Here is a 20,457-nt window from a genome sequence, read left to right on the forward strand (position 1 = left end):
TTCATGGGATCTTTATGAAAGTTGGTCAGAATGTTCACCTTGATGATATCTAGGTCAAGTTCGAAACTGGGTCATGTGCCAATAAAAACTAGGTCAGTAGGTCTAAAAATAGAAAACCTTGTGACATCTCTAGAGGCCATATATTTCACAAGATCTTCATGAAAATTGGTCAGAACGTTCACTTTGATGATATCTAGGTCAAGTTCGAAACTGGGTCACGTGCCATCTAAAACTAGGTCAGTAGGTCAAATAATAGAAAAACCTTGTGACTTCTCTAAAGGCCGTATTTTTCATGGGATATGTATGAAAGTTGGTCTGAATGTTCATCTTGATGATATCTAGGTCAAGTTCGAAACTGGGTCACGTGCGGTCAAAAACTAGGTCAGTAGGTCTAAAAATAGAAAAACCTTGTGACCTCTCTAGAGGCCATATATTTCATGAGATCTTCATGAAAATTGGTCATAATGTTCATCTTGATGATGACTAGGTCAAGTTCGAGATTGGGTCACGTGCCTTCAAAAACTAGGTCAGTAGGTCAAATAATAAAAAACCTTGAGACTTCTCTAGAGGCCATATTTTTCATGGGATCTGTATGAAAGTTGGTCTGAATGTTCATCTTGATGATATCTAGGTCATGTTCGAAAGTGGGTCACGTGTTGTTAAAAACTAGGTCATTAGGTCAAATAATAGAAAAACCTTGTGACCTCTCTAAAGGCCATATTTTTCATGGGATCTGTATGAAAGTTGGTCTGAATGTTCATCTTGATGATATCTAGGTCAAGTTAGAAACAGGGTCATGTGCGGTCAAAAACTAAGTCAGTAGGTCTAAAACAGAAAAACCTTGTGACCTCTCTAGAGGCCATACTTGTGAATGGATCTCCATAAAAATTGGTCAGAATGTTCATCTTGATGATATCTAGGTCAAGTTCGAAAGTGGATCACGTGCCTTCAAAAAGTAGGTCAGTAGGTCAAATAATGAAAAAACGTTGTGACCTCTCTAGAGGCCATATTTTTCATGGGATCTGTATGAAAGTTGGTCTGAATGTTTATCTTGATGATATATAGGTCAAGTTTGAAACTGGGTCAACTGCGATCAAAAACTAGGTCAGTAGGTCTTGAAATAGAAAAACGTTGTGACCTCTCTAGAGGCCATACCCTTGAATGGATCTTCATGAAAATTGGTCAGAATGTTCACCTTGATGATATCTAGATCAGATTTGAAACTGGGTCACGTGCCGTAAAAAACTAGGTCAGTAGGTCAAATAATAAAAAAAACCTTGTGACCTCTCTAGAGGCCATACTTTTCATGGGATCTGTATGAAAGTTGGTCTGAATGTTCATCTTGATGTTCTAGGTCAAGTTTGAAACTGGGTCAGCTGCGGTCAAAAACTAGGTCAGTAGGTCTAAAATTATTAAAATCTTTTGACCATATTTTTTTCAATGGATCTTCATGAAAATTGATCTGAATGTTCACCTTGATGATATCTAGGTCAGTTTCGAAACTGGGTCACGTGCGGTCAAAATCTAGGCCAGTAGGTATAAAAATAGAAAAACCTTGTGACTTCTCTAGAGGCCATATTTTTCATGAGATCTTCATGAAAATTAGTGAGAATGTTCATCTTGATGATATATAGGTAAACTTCAAAACAGGGTCACGTACCTTCGAAAACTAGGTCAATAGGTCAAATAATAGAAAAACCTTGTGACCTCTCTTGAGACCATATTTTTCAATGGATCTTCATGAAAATTGGTCAGAATTTTTATCTTGATAATATCTAGGTCAAGTTCAAAACTGGGTCACATGAGCTAAAAAACTAGGTCACTATGCCAAATAATAGAAAAAATGACGTCATACTCAAAACTGGGTCTTGTGGGAAGAGGTGAGCGATTCAGGACCATCATGGTCCTCTTGTTTAGCATTTATTACAGAGTTAAGGCCCTTGAAATAGCCAGAATAGTGGATTTTTTGTTTGTGATGCTCATAGCTTAAAAAGTATATGGTATAGAATAATTAACCCATTTCATAATTATTTTTTTGAGGCTATACCCCATTAAGACTGCAATCATTTGAATGATTTCCCCTTATTTGTGACATATGTACCAGTGGGGGCACACCCTGTGTCCTACAGACACATTCTAGTTTCTCTTTTTCAGGATAACCACCATAATCATTCATTTTTCTTGGAATATATCAATTTAGATAGAAATATTATTAAATGAATTTCTGTTTAAAGGTGACCAGCCATCAGCTCTGTGTAAACACAACGTATTATGAATGCAAAGTCACGAAAACACTCGGAAATTTCGTGCAGGTTAAATTCCTCTCTGGTATATTGCCAGTATTAGCATAGTCGACATGCCAGAGGCGTCCACATCTGTTGTTGCAAAGAAAAACATTGTTCAGTATAAGAATGATGATAAATGCATACTACAAAATATTCTGCAGGTTATTTCAAGCAACATCATTTTTCCATATTTCAGTTTGTCGTTGTATACCGTAGTGTTATATTACTGCATTTTGAATATTTAAATTTAAAATTAATATTTTCAATTGTCTTTGAAACTTAATAAAAAACGAAGATTAAACAGAAGTATAAATCACAGTGGGATTCGGACCAACGCGACAATGGAAATAAAAAGAATTGCACATATAAGGCTAACGCTCTACAGCCGGTACTAATCTTCTACTTCAAAATAAGCATTCCAGTTAGTAGTAAAATATAAAAGTGTGCACTTAGATTATGATAATTATCGATGACCCCCCAGACTTAGACTCGTCCAAATAGTCACTGTGAAGTTATCAGATACGGACTGTAGCTGTCTTTCAGGCTGTTGTTCAATTTTAGTTATGAAAACAATGCTTTTGTTGGCTCATCTGATTTTTTAGCTCGCCTGAGCGCGAAGTGCTCAAGGGGAGCTTTTGTAATTTCCCCTGTGTCCGTCGTCCGTCGTTGTCAACAATTTGACTGTTAACACTCTAAAGGTCACAATTTTGGCCCAATCTTATGAAACTTGGTCAGAATGTTACACTCAATAAAATCTTGGACGAGTTCGATATTGGGTCATCTGGGGTCAAAAACTAGGTTACAAGGTCAAATCAAAGGAAAAGCTTGTTAACACTTTAGAGGTCACAATTTTGGCCCAATCTAAATGAAACTTAGTCAGAATGTTACCCTCAATAAAATCTTGGACGAGTTCGATACTGGGTCATCTGGGGTCAAAATTTGGGTTACTAGGTCAAATCAAAGGAAAAGCTTGTTAACATTCTAGAGGCCAAATTTATGGCTGTATCTTCATGAAACTTGGTCGGAGTGTTAACCTTGATGATCTTTAGGTCAAGTTCGAATCTGGGTCATGTGGGGTCAAAAACTAGGGCACTGAGTCAAATCAAAGGAAAAGCTAGTTAACACTTGAGATCACATTTATGACCTTATCTTTATGAAACTCAGATTGTTAATCTTGATGATCTTTAGGTCAATAGGCCAGGTGAGCGATACAGGGCCTTCATGGCCCTCTTGTTAGCTCACCTGAGCCAAAGGCTCATGGTGAGCTTTTGTGACCGCTCAGTGCCCGTCATTTGTCGTGTGTCCGTCAACATTTTCTAAAAAAATCATCTTGAAAACCAAACTTCACAGTAATGATCCTTTGGTGGCCCCCTTTCAAAATTGTTCAAGGAATTGAATTCCATGCAGAACTCTCATTGCCATGGCAACCGAAAGGAAAAACTTTAAAAATCTTCTTGTCCAAAACAGGCTTTCAAGTGGCCCTAAAATTCCTAATTTTTTTAGGTCTCCCTAAAATTCCTAAATAAAATGCTCAAAAAAGGCAAAATTACTATAAAAGCCCTTATTTTATTTGATTGTCCCTAATTTTTTGTAATACCTGTCTGAACTTAAATTTGTATTTGCACAAAGTCATGCATATAATGATCCAATTCATTTATTGAAGTTTATTTTCTGTAAGATTCATTTTCAGAGGTTGCTTCTATTAGTTTCTATGAGTTCCTAGACTACAGCTTCATGAAACATAGATTTACTTCATTGGGTGATCAGGCCCCTTTATTTCCCCTTTATGCAGTTATGCCATTTTCTTCAGATGTTTACCAAATTACATGCTACAAAAACCGATTTATTTCATTGAAAATTGGATGAAGAAAAACATACTAATTTATTTGATAACATCAATCTACATTATTTTGGTAAGGGAACATACTTATTGATGCATGTCACTTATCTGTTTTCTGTTTTTCCTGTCCAAATGGGCAGCATTTGCATACGAAAGTTGGTGGGGTAAGGAATTTACATTATGAGTTGTTTTCAGAACAGTTTCGATTTTCAAATTTTCCAATCATTTAGTAGACTTACGTTAATGTACATTAATCTCCATTTCAGACCTTAATTGAGACTTTGTTTCAACAAATTTAATATGTTATGAAAGTGTTTAAAGTTACAAAAAGAGCTGTACATAAGACATCATGCTCGACTTTTCTGATTCAGAGCTTTGCCAGTAAAAGGGGCATAAAAGTCAGAAGCTATTGGTCATTACGTAAAACTTAATTAAAAATATTCTATGTTAAAAAGGGGCATAGCTCTGTAAGAGTATTGTTTTCTCCTGGTGTAGACTTTGACAGTAAATAACTATCCTAAGTTTCAAATCAAAAGCTTTAATAGATCTAGTAACACTCACAGAGATATTTGATGTATCAAAAACTTTGTAAAGTCAGCTACAAGCTAAAGTCAGTAAATGCTACATTTTCATAGCAGTAAATATTCAAGTCACATATATATATGATAAGTATGGTGTAAGGTTATACATTGTTGTTTATTACATATTTTCTAACAGCATTTTCAAAAGCATGCATTATTTGATTACAGTGTACTGTATGACAATGTTATTACCTTTTTTCACAAGTTCACTTTGTTGTGCGTCTGCATATCAGATTTTTTCAATCCCTGGGAACTTACTTTTTATGCCCCCGAAGGGAGGCATATTAGTTTTCAACTGTCCGTTAGTTTGTTAGTCACAACGTTAACTTTTTGCATTAAGGCACTTTACTCGCGAACCACTGCACCCAGGACCTTCAAACTTCACGTGCTGATAGTACTTACTGGGTATACCACTCCAACTGACTTTGGGGTCACCAGGTCAAAGGTCAAGGTCACGGGGCAACGTTAACTTTTTGCATGAAGGCACTTTACTCGCGAACCATTGCACCCAGGACCTTCAAACTTCACATGCTGATAGTACTTATTGAGTACACCACCCCTAATGACTTTGGGTTCACCAGGTTAAAGGTCAAGGTCACAGGGGCCAACTTTAACTTTTTGCATGAAGGCACTTTACTTGCGAACCACTACACCCAGGACCTTCAAACTTCACATGCTGATAGTACTTATTGAGTACACCACCCCTACTGACTTTGGAGTCACCAGGTCAAAGGTCAAGGTCACAGGGGCCAACGTTAACTTTTTGCATGAAGGCACTTTACTCGCGAACCACTGCACCCAGGACCTTCAAACTTCACTTGGTGATAGTACTTATTGAGTACACCATCCCTACTGACTTTGGGGTCACAAGGTCAAAGGTCAAGGTCACAAGGGCCAACGTTAACTTTTTGCATGAAGGCACTTCACTTGCGAACCACTGCACCCAGGACTTTCAAACTTCACATGCTGATAGTACTTATTGAGTACACCAGTCCTACTGACTTTGGGGTCACCAGGTCAAGGTCACAGGGGCCAACATTAACTTTTTGCATGAAGGCACTTTACTCGCGAACCACTTCATCCAGGACCTTCAAACTTTACCTGCTGATAGTACTTTATGAGTACACCAACCCTACTGACTTTGGGGTCACCAGGTCAAAGGTCAAGGTCACAGGGGCCGGCGTTAACTTTTTGCATGAAGGCACTTTACATGCGAACCTCTTCACCCAGGACCTTCAAACATCACATGCTGATAGTACTTATTGAGTACACCACCCCTACTGACTTAGGGGTCACCAGGTCAAAGGTCAAGGTGCTGTGGGGGCATTTGTCACCATTAGTGACAGCTCTTGTTAATTTAAAAGGGCTATACATTCTATTTTATGGTATTTATTAGTCAGTCGAGTGCCAAATGAAGACAAATATATTTCTTCGCTTGCTCCTGATTTTCTCAAAAAAAATTATATTTTCGCTCCCCGCCTCAATTTTTAGCTCACCAGAGCACAAAGTGCTCAAGGTGAGCTATTGTGACCAGTTATTGTCCGGCGTGTGCGTCGTCCGTCGTGTGTCGTCCGTCATTATTTGCCTTGTGACCCCGTCGTAGGGGTCACTTGATTTTGTATAGTAAAATCTTCAAAATATTTCTAAAAATAAACCAGAAGACCTAGATCTTAGATATTTGACATGTAGCATCACCTAGTAGACTTCTACAAAATTTGTTCAAATCATGCAGTGTTCACGAAAGACCCTGAAAATTCACAGGACAGTCGGTCTGGTAAACATGATTTTTTTACAGGACCAGATAATATTTTACCAGACCGATTTCTTTTTTAATAAATTTGATATCTGATCTTTAAAACTGGTATTATACATTGTCTATATAGACAGCATTACACAAATTACATCCTTTAAGTTTATTTCCACGTCATATTAATTGAAACAGATTTCAGACATTAAGTTTTCAGGCTGTAAAAAATCTCCCTGTACTTGGATTCAGTGTTGTTATATTTTCTGGTCCTTTGGGACCATGGAGTCCATTCAACATATGTGTAATAGATCTAGAGTCCCGCTTAAGCCGTTGCTAGGGGGCGTGAGAGATGTTGCACATTTCATTACCTCTCGCGAACAGACTCAGTCAACGAGTCTGTTGTTATTCTTCTTGGTTGCATTCTTTGCTTCCAAAGGATATTTTAGTAATTTTACAGATTTTATTAATCCCCTGCCGTGGCGGAGGGATTATAGGAATGGTCTGCGTCCGTCCTTCCGTCCGTCTTTCCGTCCGTCCTTCCGTCTGTAACAAAATCGTGTCCGGTCCATATCTCCTAAACCCCTCAAAGGATTTTCATGAAACTTGGGTCAAATGATCACCTCATCAAGACGATGTGCAGAACCCATGAGTCAGCCTTGTCGGTTCAAGGTCAAGGTCACAACTCGAGGTCAAAGGTTTGAGCCTGCCATTTTGTGTCCGCTCTATATCTCTTAATCCCCCGCCGTGGCGAAGGGATTATAGGAATTGTCTGCGTCCGTCCTTCCGTCCGTCTTTCCGTCCGTCCTTCCGTCCGTAACAAAATCGTGTCCAGTCCATATCTCCTAAACCCCTCGAAGGATTTTCATGAAACTTGGGTCAAATGATCACCTCATTAAGACGATGTGCAGAACCCATGAGTCAGCCTTGTCGGTTCAAGGTCAAGGTCACAACTCGAGGTCAAAGGTTTGAGCCTGCCATTTTGTGTCCACTCTATATCTCCTAAACCCCTTGAAGGAATTTTATAAAACTTGGGTCAAATGATCACCTCATCAAGATGATGTGCAGAACCCATGAGTCAGCCATGCCGGCTCAAGGTCAAGGTCACAACTCAAGGTCAAAGGTTTGAGCCTTCCATTTTGTGTCCGCTCTATATCTCTTAAACCCCTTGAAGGAATTTGATAAAACTTGGGTCAAATGATCACCTCATCAAGACGATGTGCAGAACCCATGAGTCAGTCATGCCGGCTCAAGGTCAAGGTCACAACTTAGGGTCAAAGGTTTGAACCTTCCATTTTGTGTCCGCTCTATATCTGCTAAACCCCTTAAAGGATTTTCATCAAACTTGGGTCAAACGATCACCTCATCAAGGCTATGTGCAGACCTTATGAGTCAGCCATGTCGGCTCAAGGTCAAGGTCACAACTGAAGGTCAAAGGTTTGAGCCTTCCATTTCGTGTCCGCTCTATATCTCCTAAACCCCTTGAAGGAATTTTATAAAACTTGGGTCAAATGATCACCTCATCAACAACTCATGAGTCAGCCATGTCAACTCAAGGTCAAGGTCACAACTGAAGGTCAAAGGTTTCAGCTCTGTATCTCCTAAACCCCTTGAAGGATTTTCATGAAACTTTGGTCAAATGATCACCTCATGAAGACTTTGTGCAGAATTCATGAGTCAGTCATGTCAGTTCAAGGTCAAGGTCACAGCTAAAATCAAAGGTTTTACCCTTTCACTATCCATAGCAGTGGCTTTTTTTTACCCCACAAGTCTATTGTTTGCACCGAGTCACGTTGATGTTGACATAAAGAGAATTTCTGGAAATTCCCGTCTGGTTCCCACGTACATAAATCGAGTACCATCCACGATTAGTACGCATCCAATGATAACGCACGTTCTTAGAATTGTCGTGATGTCGTGAGGGGTTTCCACTGTTTCTGTTTTAAGTACCAATGAAACAGGCGCTTACTAAAATATAGTTTGACATCAATTTCTCGGGATTCCATTTTTAATGATGAAAGTCGAACTTTCGCGAAAACGTGGAGGACTTTCTTCTTATTTTATCATATTGACCTGCAATTTTTATCGGACACTCGGTCTTGTGAACTTGATATATCATGCCGGACCGGATCAAAATTTACCGGAAATGTCCGACGGTCCGACGGCTTTCGTGACCTCTGATCATGACCCCCAGGGTCAAAATTGACCCCGCCCCAGTGGTCACTTGATTTTACATAGGAAAATCTTCAGAAATTTTCTAAAAATAAACCAGAAGGCCTAGAGCTTAGATGTTTCACATGTAGCATTGCCTAGAAGACCTCTACAAAATTTGTTCAAATCATGACCCCCGGGGTCAGAATTGACCCCACCCCAGGTGTCACTTGATTTTACATAGGAAAATCTTCAAAAATTTTCTAAAAATAAACCAGAAGGCCTAGAGCTTAGATATTTGACATGTAGCATTGCCTAGTAGACCTCTACAAAATTTGTTTAAGTCATGAACCCCGGGGTCAAAATTGACCCCGCCCTAGGGGTCACTTGATTTTTACGTAGGAAAATCTTAAAAATATTTCTAAAAATAAACCAGAAGGCCTAGATCTTAGATATTTGACAGGTAGTATTGCCTAGTAGACTTCTACAAAATTTGTTCAAATCATGACCCCAGGGGTCAAAATTGACCCCGCCCCCTGGTCACTTGATTTTACATAGGAAAATCTTCAAAATATTTCTAAAAATAAACCAGAAGGCCTAGAGCTTAGATATTTGACATGTAGCATTGCCTAGTGGACCTCTACAAAATTTGTTTAAATCATGACCCCCGGGGTCAATATTTGACCCCACCCCAGGGGTCGCTTCATTTTACATAGGAAAATCTTCAAAAAATTTCTAAAAAGAAAGCAGAAGGCCTAGAGCTTAGATATTTCACATGTAGCATTGCCTAGTGGACCTCTGCAAAATTTGCTCAAGTCATGACCCCTGGGGTCAAAATTGACCCCTCCCTAGGGGTCACTTGATTTTACATAGGAAAATCTTCAAAATATTTATAAAAATAAACCAGAAGGCCTAGCATTGCCTAGTAGACTTCTATAAAATTTGTTCAGGTCATGACCCCCGGTGCCAAATTGACCCTCCCCATGGGGTTACTTGATTTTTACATAGAAAAATCTTAAAAATTTTCTAAAAACAAACCAGAAGGCTTAGAGCTTAGATATTTCACATGTAGCATTGCCTAGTGGACCTCAACAAAATTTGTTTAAATCATGACCCCTGGGGTTAAAATTGACCCCGCCCTAGGGGTTTCTTGATTTTACATAGGTAAATCTTCAAAAATGTTCTTACAAGAAAGCAGAAGGCCTAGAGCTTGGATATTTGACATGTAGCATTGCATAGTTGACCTCTACAAAAATTTTCAAATCATGACCCCTGGGGTCAAAATTGACGCCGGCCCATGGGGTTACTTGATTGTACATAGACAATCTTCATTTTTAGCTCATCTGATTTTTTGAAAAAAAATGATGAGTTATTGTCATCACTTGAGCGGTTGTCGGCGTCGGCGTCGGCGTCTGCGTCGGCGTTGCCTGGTTAAGTTTTATGTTTAGGTCAGCTTTTCTCCTAAACTATCAAAGCTATTGCTTTGAAACTTGGAATACTTGTTCACCATCATAAGCTGACCCTGTATAGCAAGAAACATAACTCCATCTTGCTTTTTGCAAGATTTATGGCCCCTTTTGTACTTAAGAAAATATCAGATTTCTTGGTTAAGTTTTATGTTTAGGTCAACTTTTCTCCTAAACTATCAAAGCTATTGCTTTGAAATCGTGGAATTACTTGTTCACTCATATAGCAGACCTGTACATCAAGAAACATAACTCCATCTTGCTCTTTGCAAGATTTATTGCCCTTTTGGACTTAGAAAATCAGTTTTCTTGGTTAAGTTTTATGTTTAGGTCAGCTTTTATTCCTAAACTATCAAAGCTATTGCTTTAAAACTTGCAACACTTGTTCACCATCATAAGTTGACCTGTATAGCAAGAAACGTAACTCCGTCCTGCTTTTTGCAAGAATTATGGCCCCTTTTGGATCTTAGAAAATTCAGATTTCTTGGTTAAGTTTTATGTTTAGGTCAACTTTTTCTCTTAAACTTCAAAGCTATTGCTTTGAAACTTGCAACACTGTTCACCATCATATGCTGCCCCTGTCAGCAAGCAACATAACTCCATCCTGCTTTTTGCAATAATTATTGCCCCTTTTGGACTTAAAAATCATTTTCTTGGTTGAGTATTATGTTTAAGTCAATCTTTTCTATAAACTATCAAAGCTATTGCTTTAAAACTTGCAAACAGTTTTTCCATCATAGTGGACACTGTACATCAAGAAAATAACCTATCCTGCTTTTTGCAAGAATGATGGCGTTTTTAGATTAGAAAATCATGGGTAGGACAATATTATTAATTATACACAAAAAAAATCAGATGAGCGTCAGACCCCAAGGCGGTGCTCTTGTTAGCTCATCTGATTTTTTGAAAAAAAATGATGAGGTATTAGTTTCATCACTTGTAGCGGTTGTTCGGCGTCGGCGTCGGGTCTGACGTCGGCGTCGGCGTTGCCTGGTTAAGTTTTATGTTTAGGTCAGCTTTTCTCCTAAACTATCAAAGCTATTGCTTTGAAACTTGGAATACCGTATAACCCCGTATTAACGCCCCCCCTCTAATTAACGCCCCCCCCCCCACGTTTTTTGGGGAAAATAAAAAATATCTTAACTCAAGAATTGGTCTTAGATTCCACAATAATTGCCAGATAATAACAATTCCATAACAATACAATGGAATTTCAAAAAACCCACATTCATTAACACAAACTTTTAAAACACGTCAACAGGATGGGCACAAATAAATCTACTGTGTGTAAGTACTGAATATGCTACGTGCAGGTTAAATTCACATAAACATCTGGGCTATAAATACGCTACAGTATTGATCGAATTTAACTGGATCACGTCACTCAGCGCGCGACTTTAAACAGATTCCCAGTACGCTGACGTATCGGGTTAATATTCAGTGCATGGAATTGGGATGAATAGGGGGGCGTTTATACGAGTTACTGACATAGTTTGGATCAAATTTTTCGTAAAATGCATCGCCCCCGGGGGCGTTTAAACGGGGTTATACGGTACTTGTTCACCATCATAAGCTGACTCTGTATAGCAAGAAACATAACTCCTTCTTGATTTTTGCAAGATTTATGGCCCCTTTTGTACTTAGAAAATATCAGATTTCTTGGTTAAGTTTTATGTTTAGGTCAACTTTTCTCCTAAACTATCAAAGCTATTGCTTTGAAACTTGGAATACTTGTTCACCATCATAAGCAGACCCTGTACATCAAGAAACATAACTCCATCTTGCTTTTTGCAAGAATTATTGCCCCTTTTGGACTTAGAAAATCAGTTTTCTTGGTTAAGTTTTATGTTTAGGTCAGCTTTTCTCCTAAACTGTCAAAGCTATTGCTTTAAAACTTGCAACACTTGTTCACCATCATAAGTTGACCCTGTACAGCAAGAAACATAACTCCATCCTGCTTTTTGCAAGATTTATGGCCCCTTTTGGACTTAGAAAATATCAGATTTCTTGGTTAAGTTTTATGTTTAGGTCAACTTTTTCTCTTAAACTATCAAAGCTAATGCTTTGAAACTTGCAACACTTGTTCACCATCATAAGCTGACCCTGTACAACAAGCAACATAACTCCATCCTGCTTTTTGCAATAATTATTGCCCCTTTTGGACTTAGAAAATCATTTTCTTGGTTGAGTATTATGTTTAAGTCAACTTTCCTCATAAACTATCAAAGCTATTGCTTTAAAACTTGCAACAGTTTTTCACCATCATAAGTGGACACTGAACATCAAGAAACATAACTCTATCCTGCTTTTTGCAAGAATGATGCCCCTTTTTAGACTTAGAAAATCATGGGTAGGACAATATTTCTATTACACAAAAAAAAAATCAGATGAGCGTCAGCACCCGCAAGGCGGTGCTCTTGTTTAAAATAATAATAAACTAAACGGCCTAGAGCATAGATATTTGACATGTAGCATTGCCTAGTGGACCTCTACAAAATTTGTTCAATAATAGACTTCTACAAACTTTGTTCAAATCATGACCACCGGGGTAAAATTAACCCCGCCCCAGGGGTTACATGATTGTAGATGGAAAATCTTCCAAAAAATGTCTAAAAATCATCAGTTTGACATTTGAAACATGTAGCTCATATTACTCAGGTGAGCGATCCAGGTTCATCATGACCCACATGTTATCCCCCGACGAAAGTCTGAGGGATATAGTTTTGGCGTTGTCCGTCTTTCCATCCATCTTTCCATCCGTCCGTCTTTCCGTCCTTCCGTCCGTCCGTCCGGAGCCATATCTAGGAAATGGTTGGGAATATTTATTTAAAACTTCATATACATGTTCACCACTATGAGTTCTTGCGGCCCGTCAGGTTTCAGTCAGATTGTCCAAGTAACAACAGAGTTATGGCCCTTAGAAGTTTCTAGTGTTAACTATATAGGGTACTATAAATATGGCAATTTCTGCATCATAACTTTTGATATATTTGACCTAGAACTATGAAACTTAAACAGAATTTAGATCACCATAATGTGGTTGTGTACACACAATTTCGTTCGGATTTATTTGTAAATTAAGAGTTATTGCCCTTTAATTGTATAAAAATCCACATATTTGTACATAACAAACTTACTATTTCATAGAATTTCATTAAATTTCTTTCATTCTTTTCTATGAACATTTATTGTAAACATGTGAAGTTGTGTACCCACACCTGGTAACCCCGATACCTTGATCACACCCCTCCCCATCCCAATCCTCCGACCCCCCCGCCCAAAAAAAAAAAAAAAAAATCATTCCTTATTTTAGATTTTTTTCAAAAAAACTTCATTCACCACTATGAGGTTACGGGGCCCATCAAGTTTCAGACAGATTGCCCAAGTAACACCAGAGTTATGGCCCTTAGAAGTTTCTAGTGTTAACTTTATAGGGTACTATAGATCTATAGAGGTCAAAGGATACAAGAATGAAAACTTTGTCCAGAGCATTTCTTCTTCATGCATGGAGGGATTTTAGCACAATTGTTCACCATCATGAGACAAAGTGTCATGCGCAGGTCCCTTCTTTAGAATTACTTCCCTTTGTTGTTACTATAAAAAGCTTATATTGCAACTTTTTCATTACTAGTCGTAGGGAAAAATCGAGACCACTTTTCTGTAGTACAACATGCATATTACATCCAATGTTGAGGTGTATTTTGACCTATCTCTACAGGGTAAGGATTTTGTGTGGACTTACAAATTATTTTTGGATTTTTTTTTTTAAGATTAACTTCCCTTAGTTGTTACTATAAATAACCTATACTGTAACTTTTTATACGCCCGAAGGGACGTATTATGTTATGATGCTGGTGTCCGTCTGTCTGTCCGTCTGTCCGTTAGCAATTTCGTGTCCGCTCTGTAACTCTTGAACCCCTTGAAGGATTTCAAGGAAACTTTACACAAATGTTCACCACCCCAAGACGATGTGCAGAGCGCATGTTTTGGATGTCTTGCTTCAAGGTCAAGGTCACACTTCTGAGTCAAAGGTCATATCACTTTGTTTCGTGTCCGCTCTGTAACTCTTGAACCCCTTGAAGGATTTCAAAGAAACTTGACACAAATTTTCACCACACCAAGACGACGTGCAGAGTGCATGTTCCAGATGACTTGCTTCAAGGTCAAGGTCACACTTAGGGGTCAAAAGTCATATATGACTTTGCTTTGTGTATATTGCTCTGCATTGCAGTGCTCTTGTTTTTATTTGGCAGATCTCTTTTTAGCTCACCTGAGCAATGCTCAGGTGAGTTTTTCTGATCGCTCGATGTCCGGCGTCCGTCGTCTGTTGTCCGTCGTCTGTCAACATTTAGCTTGTGTATGCGATAGAGGCTGTATTTTTCAAATAATCTTCATGAATATTGGTCAGAATGATAACCTTGATGAAATCTAGGCCGAGTTCGAAAATGGGTCATCTCGGGTCAAAAACTAGGTCACTAGGTCAAATCAAAGAAAAACCTTGTGTATGCGATAGAGGCTGTATTTTTCATTTAATCTTCATGAATATTGGTCAGAATGATAACTTTGATGAAATCTAGGCCGAGTTCGAAAATGGGTCATCTCGGGTCAAAAACTAGGTCACTAGGTCAAATCAAAGAAAAACCTTGTGTATGCGATAGAGGCGGTATTTTTCAATTAATCTTCATGAATATTGGTCAGAATGATAACCTTGATAAAATCTAAGCCGAGTTCGAAAATGGGTCATCTCGGGTCAAAAACTAGGTCACTAGGTCAAATCAAAGAAAAACCTTGTGTATGCGATAGAGGCTGTATTTTTCAATTCTTCTTCATGAATATTGGTCAGAATGATAACCTTGATGAAATCTAGGCCGAGTTCGAAAATGGGTCATCTCCAGTCAAAAACTAGGTCACTAGGTCAAATCAAAGAAAAACCTTGTGTATGCGATAGAGGCTGTATTTTTCAATTGATCTTCATGAATTTTGGTCAGAATGATTGCCTTGATGAAGTCTAGGCCGAATTCGAAAATGGGTCATCTCGGGTCAAAAACTAGGTCACTAGGTCAAATCAAAGAAAAACCTTGTGTATGCGATAGAGGCTGTATTTTTCAATTGATCTTCATGAATTTTGGTCAGAATGATTACCTTGATGAAATCTAGGCCGAGTTCGAAAATGGGTCATCTCGGGTCAAAAACTAGGTCACTAGGTCATATCACGTAAAAACCTTGTGTATGCGAGAGAGGCTGTATTTTTCAATTGATCTTCATGAATTTTGGTCAGAATGATTACCTTGATGAAATTTAGACCAAGTTCGAAAATGGGTCATCTGGGATCAAAAACTAGGTCACTAGGTAAATCAAAGAGAAACCTTGTGTATGCAGTAGAGGCTGTATTTTTCAACTGATCTTCATGAAATTTAGCCAGAATGATAACCTTGATAAAATCTAGGCCGAGTTCGAAAATGGGTCATCTGGGGTCAAAAACTAGGTCACTAGGTCAAATCGAAGAAAAACATTGTGTATGCAATAGAGGATGTATTTTTCAATTGATCTTCATGAAATTTGGTCAGAGTGATTGCCTTGATGAAATCTAGGTCGATTTTGAATATGGGTTATCTGAGGTCAAAAAGTAGGTCACTAGGTCAAATTAAAGAAAAATCTTGTGTATGCGATAAAGACTGTTTTTTTCAATTGATTTTTATGAAATTTGGTCAGGTTGATTGCCTTAATGAAATCTAGGTCGAATTTGAATATGGGTCATCTGAGGTCAAAAACTAGGTCACTTGGTCAAATCAAAGAAAAAACTTCTGTATGTGATAGAGGCTGTATTTTTCAGTTGATCTTCATGAATTTTGGTCAGAATGATTGCCTTGATAAAATCTAAGTCGAGTTTGAACATGGGTCATTTAGGGTCAAAAACTAGGTCATATCTAAGAAAATGCTTGTTTTATCGCAAGGGACCAATTTTTTGGTCCAGTCTTAATGAAAATTGGTCAGAATATTTGTTTCCGTGAAATCACTAGGTCAAACATGTTTTACACTGTTATGGAGTGTTTCTTAGGTGAGCGACCTAGGGCCATCTTGGCCCTCTTGTTTGTACTTACAGTAATTTTTTTTTTGAATTACTTCCCTTTTATGTTACTATAAATAGCTTATTTTGAAACTTTTTTATTATTGGCCGTAGGGAAAAACCGAGACCACTTTTCTGTGGTACAACATGGATGGTACCTCCAATTTAAAGGTGTATTTTTACATACCTGTACCTGATAAGGATTTTTTTGTAGACTTTGAATATTTTTTTTGTGGACTTAGATTTGTTTTTTGAAGTTTTCCTTTTGTTGTTCCAGTCCTTTGGGGCTACAACAGTCAAGTTCTTAAAATTTTGCTCCCATCCTATGATGTAAGCCTTCGGGCGTATATTACCCCGCTTGACGGCGCTCTTGTTTTATAATTGACCATAGGAAAAAACCAAGATCACTTTTCTGTGGTACAACATAGATGTTACTTTCAAATTTTAGGTGTATTTTAAGGTATCTCTACTTGGTAAGGAGGTTTTTTGTGGACATAGAAAAACAAAAGAATTACAATAATTACTAAACAACCACAAAGTTAAGATTCCATCTGCAAACACAGCTGCTAATTGCTAATTTGCTGCAACGGGCATAGATTGTGACATTCTTGCACTCTTGTTTTTTTTTTTTTAAATGTTCAAACCTTCAACATGTTATGTTGTGACTGCACAAACCTTGCCCTCAGCCATGTTCAAGATATCTTACCTGTGTTCTCTTAAGGACATTCTGTTCTTTTAAGTTCAAATGTACATGTTAAACAGCAACACCTGGTGCCAAACCACTCAAAGACAATATTTTGTTCCAGTTAAACTTCAAGCTCGCATTTCAGTTAACTGCATTTAATTTTAAAAGCTAAGCTTATTACAGTAAGCATATCCCATTCAAAATAAATTCTTTAGTCAGGATCAAAGTATCATACATTTATTATGTACTCTTTAATTAAACATTTGTTTTCTGTTAAATTGATTTTGACTAATGAAATTATTTGCTTCTTATTAACATTCTTAACTATTTGCCGAATATGTTTTTTTGCCATTCCTCACCACAAACCCTTTCGGCGGGGGATACCAATTCATCGAATTTGCTTGTTTAATTTGCTATACAAAAACTAGTTCTTGTTTGAAACCTGATCAAATGATGAATGTGACGAACTCAATATTTGTTTTAATTATAAATACTAATTGTGCAAAGCTATATCCATAGTGCTACAGCTTTGACACTTTAATTGGCACCTACTTTTCTTATTGAATATTTTACAGTTCCGTTATGTTTTGCAAATTAGGGGTCGTGCAGTTATAGATAACGCGGTCATTAATTGGCACATGATCACTCGCTAATCTCCCGCAGAGTAGATTGCAAATTGGCATGATTACACATATGAAGTTGGTGACGCCTATTGTTTTTGGTGTTAGTAGGTTAAAGGTCAAGGTCATAGTGATCACGGTACTGAAAATGGGACAAGCCATCATGGGGGGCACACGCGTTTTTTACAAACGACAATTGTTGAAATATAAAATAGTTTGATGCCAATGTTTATATTTCAGCTATTCACTGTAGTAAAAAATGTAAAAGAAGCTCATGAGTGCCAGGAGCATGGTGAGACCCAGGAGTTTGATGATGACATAGAGTATCTGCTGGCTGGTATAGAGTCTATAGAACCCATGTCTACAAGGTGCCTTAGGTATATATTTGCTGGCTTGTGAAGAGTCTATAGAACATATCTGTACAAGGTGCCTTGGGTAAGTATCTGCTGTCTGGTGTAGAGTCAATAGAACAAGGTGAACCGATATTTACAAGGTGCCTTAGGTAAGTATCTGCTGGCTGGTGTAGAGTCAATAGAACAAGGTGAACCGATGTTTACAAGGTGCCTTGGGTAAGTATCTGCTGTCTGATGTAGAGTCAATAGAACAAGGTGAACCGATGTTTACATGGTGCCTTAGGTAAGTATCTGCTGGCTGGTGTAGAGTCAATAGAACAAGGTGAACCGATATTTACAACAGAGTTGCGCTTGTAGGTAAAGTAACTCATGCGTAGTTCTGCGTGTTAGAGTCAATAGAACAAGGTGAACCGATATTTACAAGGTGCCTTAGGTAAGTATCTGCTGTCTGATGTAGAGTCAATAGAACAAGGTGAACCGATATTTACAAGGTGCCTTAGGTAAGTATCTGCTGTCTGGTGTAGAGTCAATAGAACAAGGTGAACCGATATTTACAAGGTGCCTTGGGTAAGTATCTGCTGTCTGGTGTAGAGTCAATAGAACAAGGTGAACCGATATTTACAAGGTGCCTTGGGTAAGTATCTGCTGTCTGGTGTAGAGTCAATAGAACAAGGTGAACCGATATTTACAAGGTGCCTTAGGTAAGTATCTGCTGTCTGATGTAGAGTCAATAGAACAAGGTGAACCGATACTTACAAGATGCCTTGGGTAAGTATCTGCTGTCTGATGTAGAGTCAATAGAACAAGGTGAACCGATACTTACAAGATGCCTTGGGTAAGTATCTGCTGTCTGGTGTAGAGTCAATAGAACAAGGTGAACCGATATTTACAAGTGCCTTGGGTAAGTATCTGCTGTTGTGTAGAGTCAATAGAACAAGGTGAACCGATATTTACAAGGTGCCTTGGGTATATCTGCTGTTTGATGTAGAGTCAATAGAACAAGTGAACCGATATTACAAGGTGCCTTGGTAAGTATTGCTGTCGGTGAAGTCAATAGAACAAGGTGAACCGATATTTACAAGGTGCCTTAGGTAAGTATCTGCTGGCTGGTGTAGAGTCAATATAACCTAGGTATACAAGTTGCTTAAGGTAAATATCTGCTGCCAGGTACACACTAGGTAACTGGATATGTTTGGCGCAGGATGCTGCTGTGTTCAACGGAGGATCGGTACATTGATTTGGAAACTTTAGTTGTGTTAGTATTCTCCTTCTTTCAACCTATAAAACAAATAAGCAGTAAAATCACCTTACTAGTGTTATCATGTAATAAATGAAGTTTCCATAGCCGATTTAAAATCTGAAAAGATGCCATTTTAAGCAAAAACGACAAAGTTATATGTTAAACTTTATGCCAATTTCAGCAATTATGAAGTTTATAGCCACATTTCTTTGAAAATATTGCAAAACAAAGTCAATATCTTTATGGACTATATTGATCAACCTTTTTCCTGTCATCCTTCTAAATCATAATGTCTAAATCGGTGTTAATAGTGAAGATTTTTAGCTGGACTATTCGAATAGAGTATCAAGCTATTCTACTCACCCTGGCGTCGGCGTCACACCTTAGTTAAGTTTTTGCATGTAAGTACATACAGCTATCATTTAAAAGCATATAGCTTTGAAACTTATTTTTTCTCTTTCTAGGTCAATTACCAACCTCACTTGGTCAAGTTCCTAAAGCTCTGACATGTATTTTGAGCAAATTATGCCCCCTTTTGGACTTAAAATTCTGGTTAAAGTTTTACATGCAAGTTACTATCTCCAAAAAAAACTAATGCAGATATTGAATTGAAACTTCACATGTGTCTTTGGGGTTATAAAACTAGTTGATAGCAGCAAGTCCCATAACTCTGACCTCCATTTTGGCCAAATTATGCCCCCTTTTGGACCTAGAAAATTCTGGTTAAAGTTTTGCGTGTAAGCACATACAGCTGTTACTAAAAGGCATATAGATTTGAAACTTATTTTTAGCTCACCTGAGCAGGAAGTGCTCAAAGGTGAGCTTTTGTGATCGCCCTGTGTCCGTCGTCCGTCGTCTTTGTCTCATCGGCGTCAACAATTTGACTGTTAACACTCTAGAGGTCACAATTTTGAGCCAATCTTAATGAAACTTGGTCAGACTGTTACCCTCAATTAAATCTTGGATGAGTTCGATATTGGGTCATCTGGGGTCAAATACTAGGTCACCGGGTCAAATCAAAGGAAAAGCTTGTTAATACTCTAGAGGTCACAGTTTTGGCCCACTCTTAATGAAACTTGGTCAGAATGTTACCCTCAATAAAATCTTGGACGAGTTCGATATTGGGTCATCTGGGATTAAAAACTAGGTCACCAGGTCAAATCCAAGGAAAAGCTTGTTTACACTAGAAGATGCATTTTTGGCCCAATCTTAATGAAACTTAGTCAGAATGTAACCCTCAATAAAATCTTGGACGAGTTCGATATTGGGTCATCTGGGGCCAAAAACTAGGTCACCAGGTCAAATAAAAGGAAAAGCTTGTTAACACTCTAGAGGTCACAATTTGGGCCCAAACTTAATGAAGCTTGGTCAGAATGTTACTCTCAATAAAGTCTTGGACGAGTTTGATATTGGGTCGTCTGGGGT

The 20,457-nt window shown here is 38.2% G+C and overlaps 1 protein-coding gene across 2 annotated transcripts in view; it reads left to right on the forward strand.

The window, feature by feature from the left end:
* Nucleotides 1–20,457, forward strand: part of LOC123562207 (wings apart-like protein homolog) — a 143,704-nt gene that overhangs the window by 35,075 nt on the left and 88,172 nt on the right. For both annotated transcript variants that reach the window (XM_053536650.1, XM_053536651.1), the window contains exon 7: nucleotides 17,680–17,816. In XM_053536650.1, coding sequence (XP_053392625.1) covers nucleotides 17,680–17,816 — 137 coding nt within the window. The remainder of the gene's footprint in view (nucleotides 1–17,679; nucleotides 17,817–20,457) is intronic.

This window comes from Mercenaria mercenaria, chromosome 2 (assembly GCF_021730395.1).
Source record: "Mercenaria mercenaria strain notata chromosome 2, MADL_Memer_1, whole genome shotgun sequence".
NCBI lineage: Eukaryota > Metazoa > Mollusca > Bivalvia > Venerida > Veneridae > Mercenaria > Mercenaria mercenaria.